A 19,133-nucleotide genomic window follows, 5' to 3' on the forward strand; every position below is an offset into this window, starting at 1 on the left:
AAGGCAAGTTGAAAAAAGCTCTTCATATAACATCTGTCAAATTACTACAAAATAATACATTAATTGGCTAAAATGGTTCAGTCTCAAAGTCAGGTGACCTCTTCTTCCGCCACCGATCGCCATTTAAGGCACGATACGGATTGCCTTGATTTGCTTCATATGACGTGTCCAACGAGGCGGCAGAATGCAGGTGCGTGTTTTGTCATGTATGCGTGTATGCGTGTGTGTGTGTCGAGTGAGTGTCCGTGTCGAGCGAGTGTCGAGTGTGCACCCCCGACATCAGTAATGAGTTTTATGAATTGTCCAGGCAGTGATAAAACAGTCTTTATCAGAAGTGTGACCCCGGACTCTTGCACGGGTCCGCGGGAACAGTCTGAATGGAGCGTAGCTCCACGGCAACAAACAGCTGATACTGTGATGGAGTGACGTCATTCAGCGGTGCTCCGTCACAAAAGCATTACAATTAACAATGATATATTGTTTACATGGTATTTTGTAGTTGCTGTGCTTTTATACAGTACAATGCTGTTAAGTGCAACATTTTTATCAAAAATAAAACAAATTGTCTTTTTGCTGGGCTGGTCCAGATTAATTTTCAAAAGTTGTTTTGAGATAATTGATGTCAAAGCACTGCTGTACAGTCATATATGGGTAAAACAAAACTCTGGGTAAAAAAAAAAAAAGATTGTCAAAAGTTGAATGTTGCTGTGACACCAAGAGAGACCACCAACATGTTGCAATAGTTGATCTGATCATGGCAATGAAATACATTTTTAGTGTTGGAATTTTAACTATTATCTGACTCCATTAACCAAACACGACTTACATTCATCCAACAATTATGCACGCTCGTTTTGAGAGAGAAATGACCAGGAAGCCGGCGATTTCACACGGGAGCGGATTTATTCCTAACAGGAGATCTAGTACAAAGCCTGGGGCTCGATTACAGCTCGCGCGCCTCTGTACCCAACAGAAGACGACCCCCCGCCCCTCCCTCGAGTTGCCCAGGATCATTTATACATTTCAACAAAACAAAGCAAATACATCCTACTACTCTCCTATTTGCTATGTGTCATCTGCAACTAACTTTAGCTTTCTCTTATTGGATATCTTCACCCCGCAGGGTAGCGTGTCGGCTCTTCCCATGGGCGCGCGCCAAGGCAGTTGTTTGTGCGCTCCACTGCCCATGAACCACTGGATCTGTTATTCCACTTTCACGGTCGACTGTCTGACCATCTCACACAACAGCGCCTTGATGTCCTTGATGTCTGGAATGTTCTGTCAGCACACCCAGTTTCCAGACGTGCGGCTCGTCCTGCACAAAACATCTACCACCCATGCACTTCACACAGCCTGCCCTGACCTTCCACCGCACATTAAATCAAAGCACTATCAGCAAATATCTTTATTGCATTAAACTGAATACATGTAACTTGTAGTCAATCGTATAAAATCCTTTATAGTCAAATGTATAAAATCCTTTAATCCCTCTCATGTCCTCAGCGAACTGAGGCCATCACCCCCACAAAAATAAGAATAGAAAAATAATAAAAACAGTTAAAAAAAAAAAACGTAGAATGATATATAAAAGTTTATTTAAAATAAGAATAGAAAAATAATAAGAAAAATAATAAAAACAGTAAAAAATAAAATCGTAGAATGATATATAAAAATTGTATTCCCTCGTGGCCTCAGCGAACTGAGGCCATCACCCCCACAAAAATAAGAATAGAAAAATAATAAAAACAGTTAAAAAAAACAAAACATAGAATGATATATATAAAAGTTTATTTAAAATAAGAATAGAAAAATAATAAGAAAAATAATAAAAACAGTAAAAAATAAAATCGTAGAATGATATATTAAAGTTTATTTCAAATGAGAATAAAAAAATAATGAAAACAGTAAAAAATAAAAACGTAGAATGATATATAAAAATTTTATTCCCTCTCATGGCCTCAGACAACTGAGGCCATTACCACTTACTCCGCTGAACCCTATGGACCTGCTGGCTGCCAGAGGAACCGGCTGTGGGTCAGACACGAGGATCATCATGTACTTGCCACTCGGTGGCAGCGGGCCCAAGGTGCGCTCGAGGGTTTTAACTGTAAGAGATCTGATACAAGGTATACAACAACATCCACAAAGCACCATAATAGCTGTGAATACTGCCACTGAGATTAATATAGAGCTAATCAGACCTTTCCATTTACCAAAGACATTCAACCATCCTGACATTTCCGAATCTACACCTGAATGTTCTTTCATCTTTTTGTTCAAAGTTTGCAAACCTTCCAATGCCTTGGTGAGACGCCCATCCGGTGCCGTGTTGTTTGGGATGAAACTACAACATTGATCCCGAAATATCCCGCACACTCCTTGTTTTTCAGCCAATAACATATCTAAAGCAATCCTATTTTGAAACGTCATTAATGAAGTTCTTGACAATTGTTCATGTCCCGCCTCTAAAGCTTCTGTAGTAAAAAATTACTCAATCTCTGAACGTTATAATGAACATAATTTATCCGATCCACATTTTTCTTTGGGGTCAAGGTTGGGGTCACCCAAACAAAAATGCTCTCAAACCCTGATGCGATTTGGTCTGCCAATTTGTATTTGTCCGGGACCCCTCTTGGCACGCCTATTGCATCAATGTAAGTGGGGTCCCCCTGTTGTAACCAATCTCTCGGGCCTCTTTTTTGTCTATCCAAACAGGATATCGGGAAGACTTGATTGAGTTGATCCCAATTTAACTGGTCCAAATCTACAGGTGCCACACTCACCGACATAATTAAGGTCACCAGGGCACACCTGCCAGAGGCATTGGTCGGCAGCCTGTCGTACAGAAATTTCCCACCACAACACAACCAGACGTCTGCACGGGAAAGCGGGGATCCTGTTGGAAGAGACACATTCGTTTCACACCAATCCCACGATATTTGTCCGATTGTGTGTCCTGCTCCATTCAACTTAAAACACGTAAAATTTTGCTTGGCCACCTTATCATAAAAAGTGGGCTTTTGTTTCTCGGGGGTTGTCAGCGGGAAAATTTGGTCCAGATACGTACAATTTCCCTTTAAGGTTGTATTGTACATAAATGGTATTATACACGTCCGCCCTACGATATCTGACGCGACGACTTTCAAAAGAGGACGTGGTCCTAAACAAACGAGGCACGTCTCATTCACCGTCTTGGCGGCCTGCTCCGCCATCAATAGCCCATTATTTGTCATCGCGGTTACTCGTGTGTGGACTGAAAACCAATCATCCACAGAAACAACCGCTGTTACCTTGACTCTTTTTATTTGTGCATAATCGCCTAAACGTGGTTGGTCTTGACCTGTCATAGTTTTATTTTCGCAAATGACAACAGGAAAATATGGCCTTAATCTGTCGTTGTATCCGGAGCCACTGTGACTCAGAATGATTGTAAGCCCATCGCACCAACCAGGGCACCCAGGGCTTGTCACCCCCGTGTATCTGCTTATTGTTTTTTACTTCCCTTTTCATGCGCTGGGGAGGCCATTTGGTTATCTCATATGATTCAAAATTGTGCAATCGTTCCTTTAAATTCTCCAAATCAATTGTGTGATTGAATGATTTTGCATATATACTAACCTCTGGGTCTTGGTCACAAATTTTATAAAACTATCACCTGTGCGTCTGTCAACCTATCCGAGCTGTCCTCCCATTCCTCGTACATGACCGTCTGGTTGCAGTGGTACTGTAACATCACAATTTTTGTCTCCACTCCGTCTGTCTGAAAAACAGTCTCATACATCAGAAGCAAACATACTAAAAGCGTAGAAAGCGAGCCTATCATCCAGAAATAATAAGAAAAAGGACAGCCGTGTCCATTTTTATGTATGATTTGTATGTGTTTCAATTGGTCAGTATCTCCCCCTCTCTGGACCTGGTCCGGGCGGTCAACCTTCAGGTTCACCATAGCGGGGAAAGAACTCCGGTGCGGGTCGAAGTTGTGAGTAATGGAACCACTTACGACCTTACGTGTGTAATTGCACCGTACTTTCATTTGATAAATGCTCTTTGTTTAATTAATGTTTAACATATTTTGTAAATATGAACCTGCTAAATTAAATAATTGACCTTCTGTCCCATAAGTGTTTAAAATAATGCCAGCAATCGTTATACAATCCTTCAAAAAAAATGCATGCTAAATAATCGCAATAATACCATGATTAATTGTATTCAATCACCTTTTTCAATTTGTTTGTGAAGCTTGTATCAGTCACTTGAATAATCTATTGTAATTAACGTAAACCCACCAAATATTATATCTACTTCAATTCCCAGACTGTTGTAAAAGCTTTCTTCGAATATAATCTAGACCGTGGCATCCTCACAGGCATTGCCCCCAGAAACAATTCTCCAACATATAAATTTTGTTTTGCTGATAATCACCACTAGCAGTGTTGGTTCGCAATAATGTCCTAATGATATGCAGCTAATATGGCACAATATTAGAATTTGGCTTCGCAACATAGCCAAATCATTCCTGAATAAAATAAAATTTAGTTCACTGAGTTCAAATATCTGACTGTGTTCAGAGATTACCAATTAAGATTACCCGAGCTAACGATCCAATTTTGACCGTTTTTTGTCAAATCTTTAAAGCAACCCAAATGAAATGTAAAAATAAAAAATAAAAAATCCCAAAACTATAATAACGCAGATACCAAATTAAACCATTTTTTACGGGAAGAATAGGTGCTCTCCAAGACATAGACAGATCCAAGACCGCTGCAGTCTTCACCTCCTATTGTCTCCCAAATGCCTCCGTCCACCTCCAGGCCGTGCCCCCACTGATTCTGTCAACTGGGGGAGGGTGTAGAGACAGTAAAAACAATCGCGGAGCTGTGGAGCCGAGCCCCAAATCAGTCGGGCCCTGCGTCCACAACTCCTCTAGCAGAGACACACACACAGAATTACCTCTTCCGAGTGACCCTTCTCGGGAAATTTTGAAATTTAGTGATGTTCCCAAAACCGAAGAATTTGTAGTGGGTGCTGAAGTATGATATCCTGATAGTGACGCGGAGTATTCATCAACTATGGGGCCTAGAGCTTTAGTATGATGACGCACATAGATAGTCAATGTGATTTGTGGCTCGGCGAAAGTAAACAATTCATACCATTTCCGCTGCTCAGGGACAAGGCACACATGCGAGGCAACGCCGGTAGACATAACAAATACAAATACAATCCTAATTTAAGATTTACTCTTGACTAAATTTGGATGAATGAATCTTGATAAACCAAATCATGTGTGTGATCACATGTACAATGTAATGTGTCATTTGGTGAATTGAATGGGTGGAGGTTGCTACACCACTCAGACCAGAGCAGGAACAGGGCATACCCACCGCGGGAGGATGGAGAACCAGGTTACAGAGCTGCCCTCAGATGTTTCAGTTCAGTTCAGCCACTGGGAAGGAAGAGAGCACGACATATGCTCCCCCCGACGGATGTGCACAGTTAAGTTCAGTCCCATCCGGGAATGCCACTCGAATTCCAGTGTTTGTTCAGTCAATGGCAGTGACTCAGGCAATCTCGAGAGTCCACAAGGAGGATAGTGCTGTTGCTCACTGGGAGATGCGGAAGGAGCTCACAGCGCGTGGAATATCCACCCCAGTATCCAGCACCATCGAAAACTTGTCCATCCACCGTCCCCGGAATGCAGGGACTTGCCAGTCCTCGAATGCTGAAGCTCCGTGGCCCCCTGTCATGGAATGGGATACCAGCGGGTTGGTGTCCAGAGTGCGTTGGGAGTGGGTAACGGTGGCGCCCCCTGCGCTGGTGGAGCTCTTTGTGACAGGTATGGCACCGGAGCAGAGGATGGCAGATTTCAGAAAGTGGCTCGGTATGGACAGCTCATCACCCAGTGACCCCACACTCCGCAGCAAGAGCACACCCCACTCACAACCCCTGTCTATAACCACCCCTACCTCTGTTACTGCAATCCCCACCTCGTCGACCGCCCTGCTATGGACAGCCAGTCTGCTGTGGCGCAGCGTCACCCGAACTTTGCCTAGAAGCAGCAGAAGTGGAAAGAGCAGGTCCAATGGGAGCCGCATGCGTCGGCTGTTGCCTTAGCTGCTCCCCCTTTTTTTGTTTTAATATTTTTTATCTCTCTTAGCCTCCTTAACCTGCAAGTACAACAATTTTTAGTAACGCTCCTTAATCCAATCCCATATTTTCCTTTTCTGATGTCGTTCAAAATTATGTACAAAATGTGTTCTACTTAGACCGATTAGCATTTTTTTCATTGATGGACTGTTTCGCATGATGTCTGCAACCGGAAGGGACACGCCCTTGTGGACGGCCAACTGAAACAGCTGTGTAATGACGACATTATTTGATGGGTCACTGCCAGAAGTCTCACTCTATTCACGTCTCACCCTGGCCACATAGACCAGGCCTGTCTCCCCCTTCCCCACCTGAAAGATACAGCAACATCGGCCCCAACGGGGCCAGAAATATCTGATGCACGGCACGGCCAATCTCACCTGAGGTGTCCCCATTCAGCCGATGACCATCATGCTGGTCAGCAGGTCTGGCCTCGGCCTCAAGTGAGGACAGTTCCTGACAAGTAAGTTTTGGCCCGAATGTAACTCTGGCATCCCCCCTAAGGAGAACCTACCCTTACGTTAAGTGAGTGATTTTTCATAAAAACAGCGCCACCGCCCCCTTAACTGATATTAACTTCAAGTACCACCGCTGTGGTGCCGTATATTATGGAAAAGTCTAAACAATACAACAAAATTTTGCCCTATCCTGGACTGGGTGTGTGTTATCTAGTCGCGCACCCAATGTGAATAATAATAAAACCTGCGGGGCACATGAGCAGGCTAAAGCAACAACTATATCTTAATCTGTTTTGTGGACCCTAAATTAGAATATCTTCTATATCCCTCCTTTTTGAGGAGAACCTTCAGGATGGGCGTGGTGAGGCGTTCTTTGAAGCGTTCTCCGGCCTTCTGGTCACACAGGTCACATGTCACCTCAAACCTGTGGAGACAACTGGAGGAGTGGCACTTGCCAGTGAGAAGGGGTAAATTACCTCCCTTCTGAAACTTTCAGTTTTGCATAAATTTTTGTGTAATAACATCAATCAATCATTCACTTGATGCTTGAATTTAATTACTCCAATAACAATTTGAAAATCAGTACTTGGGAGTGCAATAGGGATTCAGGTTGATCAGGCCTGTCCGCCCATTGCATCCTACGTGCTGTTAGGGCTTGCCGGTGCCCTCAATCAGGTTTCTTTCCTGAGGCCCATCCCTTAAACATTCACTCAAATCACATAGACGCACAAACACTTTTTCTTTCACACTTGCCTTCACCAAAAAGATACTTTCCAATTCCACACAGAGACCCCTTCCTCGGCGCGTCCGCCTTGATTTCACTGAGATTTGTGCTGGCAGATCCTTAATTTTGCCTCAATTTAGCCAGCGTATGCCAAGGTTTACAACTGTGGGTCTCTTGATTTTCCCATTCAGTACCCGTGATGTCGTTTCTCCTGTTCCTCCTGTACGTGGCTGACAATCCTGCACCTGTGACGTCAAACACCTCATAGATGTGGATGTTAGCAGTCTGGCATTTATGGAATGCTGTCATGTCCCTTAAAAGTTGTCATGTCAGGGTTCGCGTCTTACAGTCATAAAACATCTGTCGTCTACCTTTGTCACTTTTAATACACATCAGTTAATAAATCATCTACAGAACTATTTAATCCAACTTTATATTTGATAAAACAATTCTCCAATTGCTAGATATTTCCCGTTCTAAGGATTTTCTTTCAACATGATCCTAGAATATTTCAATTAAAACCTATCCCAAAATCATAATCCCTTTGCTTAAAACTTTAAATTTTAGTAAGACTGGTGCTGTTCTGCTGTTCTTCAGGTGTCTCTTTTATGTTTTAGTATTTTAGTTTGTGTTCTAATTCCCTGCTAATTTATATTTATCTTATCTATTAATTACTTTATTACCTGATTTGGAAAGTGAAATGCGCTGTTAATTAAATTGTATATTCTTTATGTCCAAAGATTTTTTAAATCCCAACTCGCCCGCGCACACGAAGAGTGAGAGAAAAAGAGAGAGGGAGAGAGAGAGAGAGAGAACATGAGAGTTAGGGGCAGGGAAATCGAAACGGGTTTTAATGTTTTGAGTTGATGTTTGGATGCACGCCTCCGAACAAAGACGTTCGTTTTCTATAGGACTAATTAACTCTACAAATTTAACAGGTCTTATCAGGAGCTATATAAGTAGCCAGTGCTTATGTCACTAAAAAGTCCTTAACAACGGGTGACACATCAGTCTTGCAAGGAACCTGCAGTATGACGTCACTTTGACCCAATCAAGGCTCATATTTTCTTATGGGGAACACAAATTCCTTTACTGACCTGTATGACGTCACTTTGACCTAATCAAGGCTCATATTTTCTTCTGGGGAACACTAATTCCTTTACTGACCTTTATTTATGCCGATGGATCCCTAAAAAATTCACTTCATGCAGCATAATAAGAAGAATCAAATTAACAATAACCTACTGAGAGTAGGCAGCAAGGAAAGTAAACAAAACTATAGTAGACCAAACTACTAGCTATGTTTATCAGCCAAAGGGAACACAGACACACACACACACACACAGTGAAACGAGGAGAGGAGTGTCAGGCAAAGAGACAAACTGGGCTGTGAAGGGATGGGTTGTATGGAAACAAACATAGGGCCACTCAGGGCCTCAGTGTTTTCTCCTCCTATTTGTCTGGAATTATTAAGGGAAAAAATATTAACTCAGAAAAATCACAAGTAAAATAAATAATATTATCTGCCAATAGAACAGGAACATTTTACGTGACCAGATTTAGAAAACTACTAAAATAATAGTAGGCCCATATCAATGACAATAGTCTCAAAATAAGTAGTCTTAAACTTGTCAGTTTTCAAACTGTAATATTCAGAACAGTATTCTTAAAACGACTCCACTCTGGATGGCCGCAGCCGAGTGCTAACCAGCCGAGCCGAGCACCAAGCCACAAGCAAAGTGAGCTCAATCAATAATATAACAAAACTGGAACACCACAAGAGGGACACAAGAGCGGTTAAACTCATGAGATAAATTCTTCTGTAATAACATTAAAAATAGACATATTTTCCAACACGTTAGTCTTTTGCAACATGTCAGGCATATAAGGATCAAATTCCGACTGAGGGTATCAGCGTTTCAAAATGGCTTAACTAATGATTTGCATCGTTTGGTGTGTATTTGAGCATAAATTGAAGAACACTATCATCTGTTAATTCATGAAATCCTATTCATTTTAATTGCAAAAATTGTGGATTTGTTGGTTCTCGATATTGCTTTCTACTAATTATTTTATGGCCCTTTTTTGTAAAGTAAAAATTGACTGACTATGTTTTGCAGGCCTTCCCCATGTGTCAATCCAATGGGTCATATATGGAACACTCATGACGTTATATTAAATATCGATATATATAGTGCTTTCTTATCCAGTGTATCTTTTACTCTGCATAACAGAGCTATTGTTTTTTGATTATTTTTACTTTGTGCTCGATTGATGTGGTTTCCAACACAAATTCTAATTAAGAATGACACCCAGAAGCAGTTTCTCTTACTTAATATCAATACCATAAATGTCAATTTGAACACACGTCTCTCCTACTGTTACTGAATAACATGAATTTTGTTTTGAATTAATAATTATAATTACACTAATTAGATCATTTATTTTAATCCAACCTGATTTTTATTCTTTTAAATTCTTGTTTCAACCCCTTCAGCACCTGTAATATATTCCCCCCAAAATTAAAATAAACATAAAAATATTTTTTGTCCCCCAGCAGTTGCTCCCTATTTTCTAAATAACTTGAAAATCCCTTTGAATGCAACTCCTATGCAACCATATTTGCTCCGTTTTTAAGGAGTACACTATAATCCAAGGTATCAAAAGCCTTTCAAGGTAAACAAAAACACTTACAAAATGTTCTTATCTAATACAGTTGATATTCCTTCCATTAATTCCATACGTACCCTCAATGTGGAGTGTGTACTTCTAAATATTGTATTGCTCTATAGATTTGTCTGACCTAATTTTAAACAATTTCTCGACTATCTTACATCACAGCCACTGGCCTGTAGTTTTGAAAAAAATCATGTTTATCCCCATTTTTCTAAACTGGAATAACTTTTGCCATTTTCTTTTTCCATTTTACCTTTCCGAATCCATTTAGCTTTATCTTTTGCCTCTTTCAATTGTTTGATGTCATTCAACATTTTCCTCTTTCTTTTGCAACTGCTTAGCCAACTTAATCATATCCCATGTTCCCGGTTCTCCGCGGAACAGGTCATCCTTTTTGTAATTTCAAAAACACCTTCCGATACCTCTCTTTTTCTTTCTTTATCTTTTTCTCCTCAATTCCACTCATTAATTGCGTCTCCAACTTCACATAATGTCCATCAATTTCTTGTCACACACCATCGCTTTCATACGGTTCATCGCAACCGAGCCCCATATCACACCCATCTCCACTCCTCCTGAACAATCCACCCCCGTGCGTCTCGGCCAAGTATCAAACAAAACAGTCCAAATTTTATCACACCAGTCACACCGCTTCCACTTTCACACTCTAAAAAACAAAATTCAGCTTTTCGTTATTACACCGACTTCGTAATACGTAAATACCAAATTTTACACCGTATCAGGACCACGAATAGTACCAAACTATTCCAAATAGTACCAAACTATTTGCGTAGTGGGTAAATACCAGATTTTACACCCCACTACTGAACCGCAAATAGTGCCAAACTATTCCAAACAGTACCAAACTATTTGCGTAATTCTAATTCTAAATACCAAATTTTACACCTTCCTACCGAACCACGAATAGTACCAAACTATTCCAAATAGTACCAAACTATTTGCGTAGTGGGTAAATACCAAATTTTACACCCCACTACTGTCCATAAAATAGTACCAAAACCTTCCTATTTCAGTAATAAGTAAATACCAAATTTTACACCTTACTGCCATCCACACATTTATCATACAACATCCAAATTACCGCCGTTTTCCTCTGTTCAATTTAGTAGTCCTCAATTGTGCAGAATATTTAGACTTTAAGTAACAGGTATTCTGCTTACCTTTTAGATGTGGCCACCAGAGGAAAACGGGTCCAATTTGCTATGTCCGTTTTAGCAGGTCGTCACCTGGTGTGGATGTGGACGCTGGGTTCCAAACCCTGTGGTTCTTTTCCTGGGTTCCAAACCCAGTGGTCTCTCGAAGTCTTCCCTCCCAAATCACATCGGGGTCACCAAAAATTGTTGGAATTTTAACTGTTATCTGACTCCATTCACCAAACACGACTTCCATTCATCCAACAATTATGCATGCTCGTTTTGAGAGAGTAATGACGAGGAAGCCGGCGATTTCACACGGGAGCGGATTTATTCCTAACAGGAGATCGAGTACAAAGCCTGGGGCTCGATTACAGCTCTGCGCGCCTCTGTACCCAACAGAAGACGAATTTTATGCCAAAGGTATACACATACTGGGCGCACTCAAACCGGGCACACCCTTGTGGTCTCATCCTGACCTGTTACCTTGGGTTTTTACATCTTTAGTGAAACTATGGAAGACCCCGGTACATTTGGAAGCCAGCTTACGTTTGAGGATTGTACTTTAATTTAGTTTTTATTCTCTTTTTTTTTTTGTTGGGTAGTATCTGAATTTGCGCCATTCCTATTTGATTTTTTTTGTCTTCGACAGTCATGCTGATTTTAAAAAAAGTATAAAGTTAAGCATGACTCACTAGCTGAGTTAGTTCAGTTACTTCTAATTACTCTACTTGGAGGACTGTTTTTTACTTTTGCTGGAGTCAAATTGGAAAGCAGTGTTTATTAAAATGTTGTATGCAGTGTCCCTCAAGTGGTGGACAAATTAATCGCTGCCCAAGTACAGGCAGTTCAGTTTTGTTTAAATCACTAGACATGAACTATTTGATTGTTTTGATCTAGGTACAAATTTGAACTAATGTGCAATATAACTAATAACTAATTCACTATGTATGTAAAGTAAAATTCCTCTTACTTGAGTATAGTTTTTGAATACGCTGCCCAGCATCGAAGAAGCAAAAAGGACCCTTAATGTTAATTTGGTAGCTAGTCAACAAACTGAGTAAATAACGTTCTCATGCAGATTGATTAGGTTTTTATCTTGCCCTGCAGTTAGGTACTGTTTCAAAAGGTAATGAAACTGGATAAAATGCCAACATGCTAACAAGTGGTACCCCCACAAAAAGCAATATAGTAACCATATATGATTTTTAAATGAGATGTTAAATAAAGATCTTGGGGAAAAAATACCAATCAAGTATGCCATTATGTCCGTCTGTCTTCCCAGTATCTTCTTGACTCCCATGGATCTGATATTCCTTGTCTCCTGTCCATGGAATCCGAAGCTGAACTCTTCTGTGATAAAGTCACAATATGTCCAAAGCCAATGGAACATCAAAATCATTCCTCAAAAGTTCCACCGATGTCCCTTTTGGGCCTGGAGTCTGGTAGTCGGTCAACGTAAGTTCACTTTGCATTGCTTTTACGTAATGATCATTTCAAGGCTAAATTATTGTTAATGTCAATGGCTACACAAACAAGCAATCACATCAACTGAATGTTGAAATGCTGTGATCTCTATTCTATTGTGGCTTGTGGCACATTTCAGACCGGAGCCTTCAGTGGGGACTTAAGCAACCCCAGTCCAACTCTTAATACCGCCACTATCATGGAGATCAATGGGGATCGAACACACAACTTCTAGGTTGGGAAACGACCACACCACCACTGACTTTTAAATAGTACACAAGTGTTGTGACCGTTATCCTGAATAAGGTTTGACAAATGTTCTATTTTGGCCTCTTTAAATGTAATCTGGTAGTTACGCCAGCAGTTTTTCCCGATCTGATAAGAGACCTGCAGCTTGTCTTTTTTCCACTGTTGTTCGGCTTTGCGGCAGTCCTGTTTAGCGGCACGGATTCTGTCATTAAAATAAGGCTCGAGTCAACCTTTTTGACTACACAGTATTTAATGGAGCCACCGAATCCAGTATAGCACAGCAAGATGAATAGACCAAGAGGTGAGTTCCTCTGAGCCCATCAAAGTCATCAGCAAAACGAACAGGAGCAATAGGGTTGCAAATCCGGTGGCTGCACTCCAGATCATCCGATTTAACAACAGCATAGGAAAAGAAGATGTCAAAGATAGTAGTCATGTGATCAGAAAGTTTAATACTGGTAAACCATGAACGAGAACTAGATCCAAAGTATGTCCTTGTTCATGTGTTAGGCTAGTCCTGTGGTTCTCTAATAGTGGGGCCGTACAACGGCTGAACGACTTTTAACATAAGTCTGACTCAAACCGCGTTTGGGCGGAGAGCCAGCAGCTATGAACAGAAATGTTGTATTCCAACCATTTCTATACGAGAACAGACAACCCAATTCGTTACAGTGTAGTAAATATTTGTCATATCATCAATATTTGCACCACAGAGTACTGAGTTTCTAGATCCTCTCAATAATAGTTCTCAAAATTTTATTTCTTATCAATTTAGCTTTGCTAAGGGACATTTTATTGACATAATCCAACATCATTTTACAATGAACATGTACATTAGTACAGAATCTAAAAAAATTGGTGGTGGGGGGGCACGAATTGTTTTCTTCTTGGTAGGGGGGGGGCGTGACAGAAAATAATTGCGAAGAACCGTGCTAGTCACATACTGTACAAAATTAAAAGACTCAATTAGGCTTAAAAAGTCCTTTGTGAATGTTTTTTATGGACAACAAACATGAATATTAAAATCCCCCATGAGGAGAATATGATCATACTTGAGCCTGATTTCAGCTTGAAGATTTGAAAAGTTATTCAAAAAGTCCTTGTTGTATTTAGGGAAACTGTAAATGTTGGTGATTGCTGTGGAGAATATACACAGTTTACATTTAAAATTGTTTTAAATAAAACTCACGGTTCTCCACCACGGCCTGAAGTCCATGGGGAGACCAAGAAGGTGGTCTGGTGGCAGCAATTAAATTGAAGCTTTATACTCACCAATACTTGTCCAAGTCTCCGTCAGATTGAGGAAATCCCGGTCACTGGAAAGGAGAAACTCCCTAAGATATGTTTTGTTTGTCAATGATCGGGCATTTAACAATGCAATTCTTGTGGGGGAACAGGAAGAACATGCCTCTTCCAATCGACAAGCTCTGTAAAATTCCCTCAAAAGCTTTACATTCACCAGTAGTCGGAGGAGGCGCGGAGGGCAGTAATCCTGTGGAGTTCCGACGACTGGTGGTTTCAGGTACGAGTCCACAGGGTCCATGACCGACTAAATCCCTGCGGTCAATTCCCGTCTTAGCTTCACCAGTTGACCGCTGCGTTTGCCGTGGCGGCCGTGCTTCCGACGTAAAGGGCGTGCTTGAACACGGAAAACATCAACAAGTATGCCTGCGAGAAACAGCGGCAACATCTTCTCTGCACCCCGCTGGAACGCACCCTAACTTCTAACGAATTGTTTAAAATCCAATAAACCTTGGTGATCATTAATCATCAGAGACTGAATCAGAATAGAAAAGAGTGCCGAAGTTACAGGAGCATAACCACATAAACTGCTGCACAGGCTGAGTTGTCTAGAACCCAAAATCGTACTCAAGTAAAAGTACTGGTACCTCAGTATGACTCAAGTAAAAGTCATCCAAATAATTACTTGAGTAAAAGGAAAAAAATACTTGGTGATTAAAACTAAAGTACTGAGTAACTTTAGCAAAGGATGATTAGGGCCTGAGCAGCGACCGCTGCAAGGTCTCTATTGTTTCTGTAGAAATTATTATTAGGGCCCGAGCAGCGACTGCTGCGAGGTCCCTATTGTATCCGTAGAAATTATTATTAGGGCCCGAGCCGCGACCACTGCGAGGTCCCTATTAATTCTGTAGAAATTATTATTATTATTATTATTATCTCTTCCTAACGTTCGATCGTATTTTTGACCCCCTAAACATGCACGAAAACTCACCAAACTTGGCAGTCTCATCGGGCATGGCAAAATATTTGATATTTTAGCGTCGTCGTAAACGACGCAAACAAAATGGCTCTCTAGCGCCAACTAGAGTGGGAAACATCAAAGGAAATCCTGACCCGTTTGACCTAGGCCTCTGAAAATTGCCAAGCACGTGTAGTACCCCAAGATGTACATATACTTTCTTTGACGACAATAGTCTATAATGAACAGAAAGAGTTATGAGTTATGAATTTCCAACTTTCGCCCATTTTTGCACGTTTACAGGGGTCATTCTTTTGCACCCTGATCCTACAGGGTTCATCCGATTGCCTTAAAATTCCGGCTGTACCATCTTAAGACCTGGGACAAACACTGGGACAAAATACTATATGACGGGGGCGGAGCTTCAAAGTTTTCGTTGAATATTTCCTTCGCTGCAATGGACAAAATGCTTAATAGCTCCCGTGCACAAGCTGCTAAAAATCCAAAACGTCACAGGTACATAAAGAGTCGGTGGCCGAAGACATCTATATGTTTATATTCAGTTATACACCTTGCACCACCTAGTGGCGATAAAAAATAAAAGTTTTTTTACAATTTAACGTACTGCACGGAGCCCTTTAAACAAATCTGACATAAAATTGGTCAGAACAGACATTGATCTTACCCCATACCAAATTTTGTGACTTTTCATCGGATTATTCACCGTGGAAACAAAAGCTCCGGCAACAGGACTCAGATGATCCTATCTTCTTGAAATTTTTCACATTTGAGGATATTCCAGCCCTTGAGACATCTACCAACTTATATTTGATTGTAGTCGTAGCGCCACCAACTGGTTAAAGAAAATACTAATTATTTTCGTTGATGTTTTTCTCCGAGCAGGTTAACAAGATCGCCCTCATATTAGCTCGGATGAGTGTTTGGGCCTTCAGGATGTCATAATATGAATATTGTCGTTTTTTTGTGAAAAGCTGTGGGCGTGGCTTGGCACAGTTCGCCAATAAAACAACGCTGATTTTGAGGTTATAAATATGAATGAAAACTTGTGAAACTACACACACATCAGGCCTGACAAAATCATCAATATTTTATTAGTTTCTTGTGCAGTTACTTTTTTTTTTAAATGGCACTCTATCGCCCTCTAGAAATTTTCAAAAAAGCAGCCCCAGTTGTGTGTTTCACCTAGCTTTTTGAAAAATCTTTGGAGTATGTAAAAGGCCAAGACCTACAAAAAAGTCTCTTGGAGCCATGAGCTAAATTACACAAAAAGTCGGCCATTTTGAATTAACTTCAAAAGGGGCGTGTCACTTCAATGGACAAAATGCTCCCCTGTACATGCTCCAAAAAATCCTAAACTTCACCTATACATAAAACTTCCCGACCTGACGACATCTGTATGTTATTATTCTGTTATACAAAACTGTGCCAACTAGTGTACAAAAAATCTATATATTTTTTACATTTTAACGCACTGCACGGAGCCCTTTTAACGAATCAGACTCAATTTTTTTATACACACGCCTCAAAACATTGATCTTACTCTCTGCTGAATTTTGTGACTTTTCGGCAAAAGGGGTGGCCATTACATTGCTCAAAAATCTGATTGTACTCAGTGGCAACAAAAGCTCCGGCAACATGACTCAAATGATCCTATCTTCTCGAAGTTTTTCACATTTTAGGATACTCCAGCCCTGAACACATCTACCAAGTTATTTTTCATCGTAGTGGTAGCGCCACCAACTGGTTAAAGCTAATACAAGTTAATTTCTTTGACGTTTTTCTCCGAGCAGGTGAACAAGGTTGCCCTCATATATGCTCGGATGACTGATTAGGCCTTGAGGATGTCACAATACGAAATTCGAAATTTGAGGATAGTCCAACCCTGAAGACATCTACCAAGTTATTTTTGATCATAGTGGTTGCGCCACTTACTGTTTAAAGCAAATAGATGTTATTTTCGTTGATATTTTTCTCAGAGTAGGTTAACAAGTTTTCTTATTTTGAGGTTCTAAATTTGAATGATAACTAATGAAGCTTTGCATCCAAATCAGGCTTGGCAAATTTATTAATATTTTATTAGTTGTCGTTTAATTTTTTATAAATAGCTCGCTATCGCCACCTCGAACATTTGAAAAAAACAGCCCTGTATCTGTGTTTCATCAAACTTTTTGAAAATTTGATGAAGCATGTACAAAGCCAAGACATAAGAAGTGGCTGGGAGCCACATTCTAAATTGACAGGAAGTCGGCTGTTACGACCTGCTCTGCTAGGGAAGGAGGGAAGTAACATAGACCAAGTTGTAAAATGGTTTGGAGAGAGTTTACAATTCATTTTTAGTGAAGAAAAGAGGTAGGTTTCAAACAAATGAGCTTAACATAAAGGTATTAACCACGTTCCCAAATGTGTATAAGTAAACACTAGCTAGTGTCTCCAAAATTTACAAAAGTCCATACAAGAGACACAAATAGCGCAAGCGAGGCGAACTGAACTCTTAAGTCCCAGCCGCCCTGAGCAGCAGAACCAAGGTCCTTTTATTGGTCCCAGCTGCACAGGTGATGCTCGTTGATAGGGCGATCCATTAGTAACGAAGGGGGAAACCAGTCCACCAACGATGAACGAGCGGGAAAGCAGTCCACCAATGACGAACGAGCAGGAAAGCAGTCCACCAATGACGAATGAGCAGGAAAACTGGCCAACGATGAGGAAGAGGCAGGATACAAGTCCATTTACTTTGGTACAAAAGGGTGGAAGAGTTAACACAAGACACAAGGGGCGTGGCCTTGTAGGTGGGCCCTTGCCGTAACATCGGCCATTTTGAATTTACTTCAAACATTGACGAAGCTTTGACAACAAAAACTGGTCTAACTTTAACTCCACAAAAATTCCTCTTGAAGATTCCTCACGTTATTTCTCGTAAATATTTCACATTTCCAACGTGCTGGTGCCCCAACGTTGCCAGGGTTGCGAGGGCCCTTTATAGCTGCTCACGGCTCTAATTTATTTTTTTTATTTTTATTTTTTAAACAACCATTCAATCAGACAAAAATGCAAAATCATCTTCAGGCAAATATGAGAGAGACAGAGAGAGAGAGAGAGAGAGAGAGGACTGGGGACCGGGGGACCGGGACCAGACGGAAACTACAATAACACCTTTTAATGCTGTCCTAAATGATATTCTATTTGCGAGTCATAAAGAGGTGTGTCTTGTTCTGTGTTCCTTCCAGTGCTCTGTACCATCATCAAGGCATAAGGGGAAGCAGTGACTCCGGAGTTTACTCCACCGAAGGCAGCAGATGTCAGCAACAACAGCTAAACGGGAATCAATTCTCCTCCTCAAGGCAAGGCAGCCAAGCCTCAGGAGATGTGGAAGGAGGAGAAGAAGCTTGAACCCATTGACTTAGTTCCTTTGAAAATGCATGACATGATTTCAGGGCATGATTGTCAGTGTGGGATTACTATTGAAAGTTTTATAGACCTCTGTGTCTGAAGATATGGAGTGGAACATCTGCGGTGGAAAAAAAAATATTTCCAATATGTGTGTTTATATATATGTGTATATATATATATATTATATATATATTATATATATATTATATATATATTATATATATATTATATATATATATATATATATATTATATATATATATATATATATATTATATATATATATATATATTATATATATATATATTATATATATATATATATATTATATATATATATATTATATATATATATATATTTATATATATATATTATATATATATATATATATTTATATATATATATATATTTATATATATTATATATATATATATATATATATATATTATATATATATATATATATATATATATATATATATATATATATATTATATATATATATATATTATATATATATAATATACGGGATACCAAAATGGTTATTCCCAACCGAGAGTTCATGGCCAATTGCCCCTACACACACAAATGTCAGAGTTGAAATGCATCTGAAGATGTTGCATAACATATACCCAACAAATTTAGATATTTCAAG

The 19,133-nt window shown here is 40.0% G+C and overlaps 2 protein-coding genes across 5 annotated transcripts in view; both read left to right on the plus strand.

Moving 5' to 3' along the window:
- The window catches only part of il10rb (interleukin 10 receptor, beta), an 86,246-nt gene extending 67,582 nt beyond the window's left edge, over positions 1-18,664 (plus strand). The window contains exons 5-6 of one of the 3 annotated variants that reach the window (XM_088315900.1): positions 12,442-12,614; positions 18,318-18,664. In XM_088315900.1, coding sequence (XP_088172026.1) covers positions 12,442-12,614; positions 18,318-18,480 — 336 coding nt within the window. In that variant the 3' untranslated portion in view covers positions 18,481-18,664. The remainder of the gene's footprint in view (positions 1-12,441; positions 12,615-18,317) is intronic. The other 2 variants (XM_088315902.1, XM_088315901.1) reach the window with 2 other exon arrangements.
- Positions 18,665-19,021: 357 nt separating this feature from the next.
- LOC148323120 (uncharacterized) overlaps positions 19,022-19,133 on the plus strand; it is a 24,030-nt gene continuing 23,918 nt past the window's right edge. For both annotated transcript variants that reach the window (XM_088315109.1, XM_088315110.1), the window contains exon 1: positions 19,022-19,133. This exon is cut by the window's right edge and continues 1,616 nt beyond it. The gene's annotated coding sequence lies outside the window, so the exon portion shown is untranslated.

This window comes from Idiotropiscis lumnitzeri, chromosome 14 (assembly GCF_059441095.1).
Source record: "Idiotropiscis lumnitzeri isolate Australia: NSW breed Sydney's pygmy pipehorse chromosome 14, RoL_Ilum_1.0, whole genome shotgun sequence".
In the NCBI taxonomy this organism is placed as follows: domain Eukaryota; kingdom Metazoa; phylum Chordata; class Actinopteri; order Syngnathiformes; family Syngnathidae; genus Idiotropiscis; species Idiotropiscis lumnitzeri.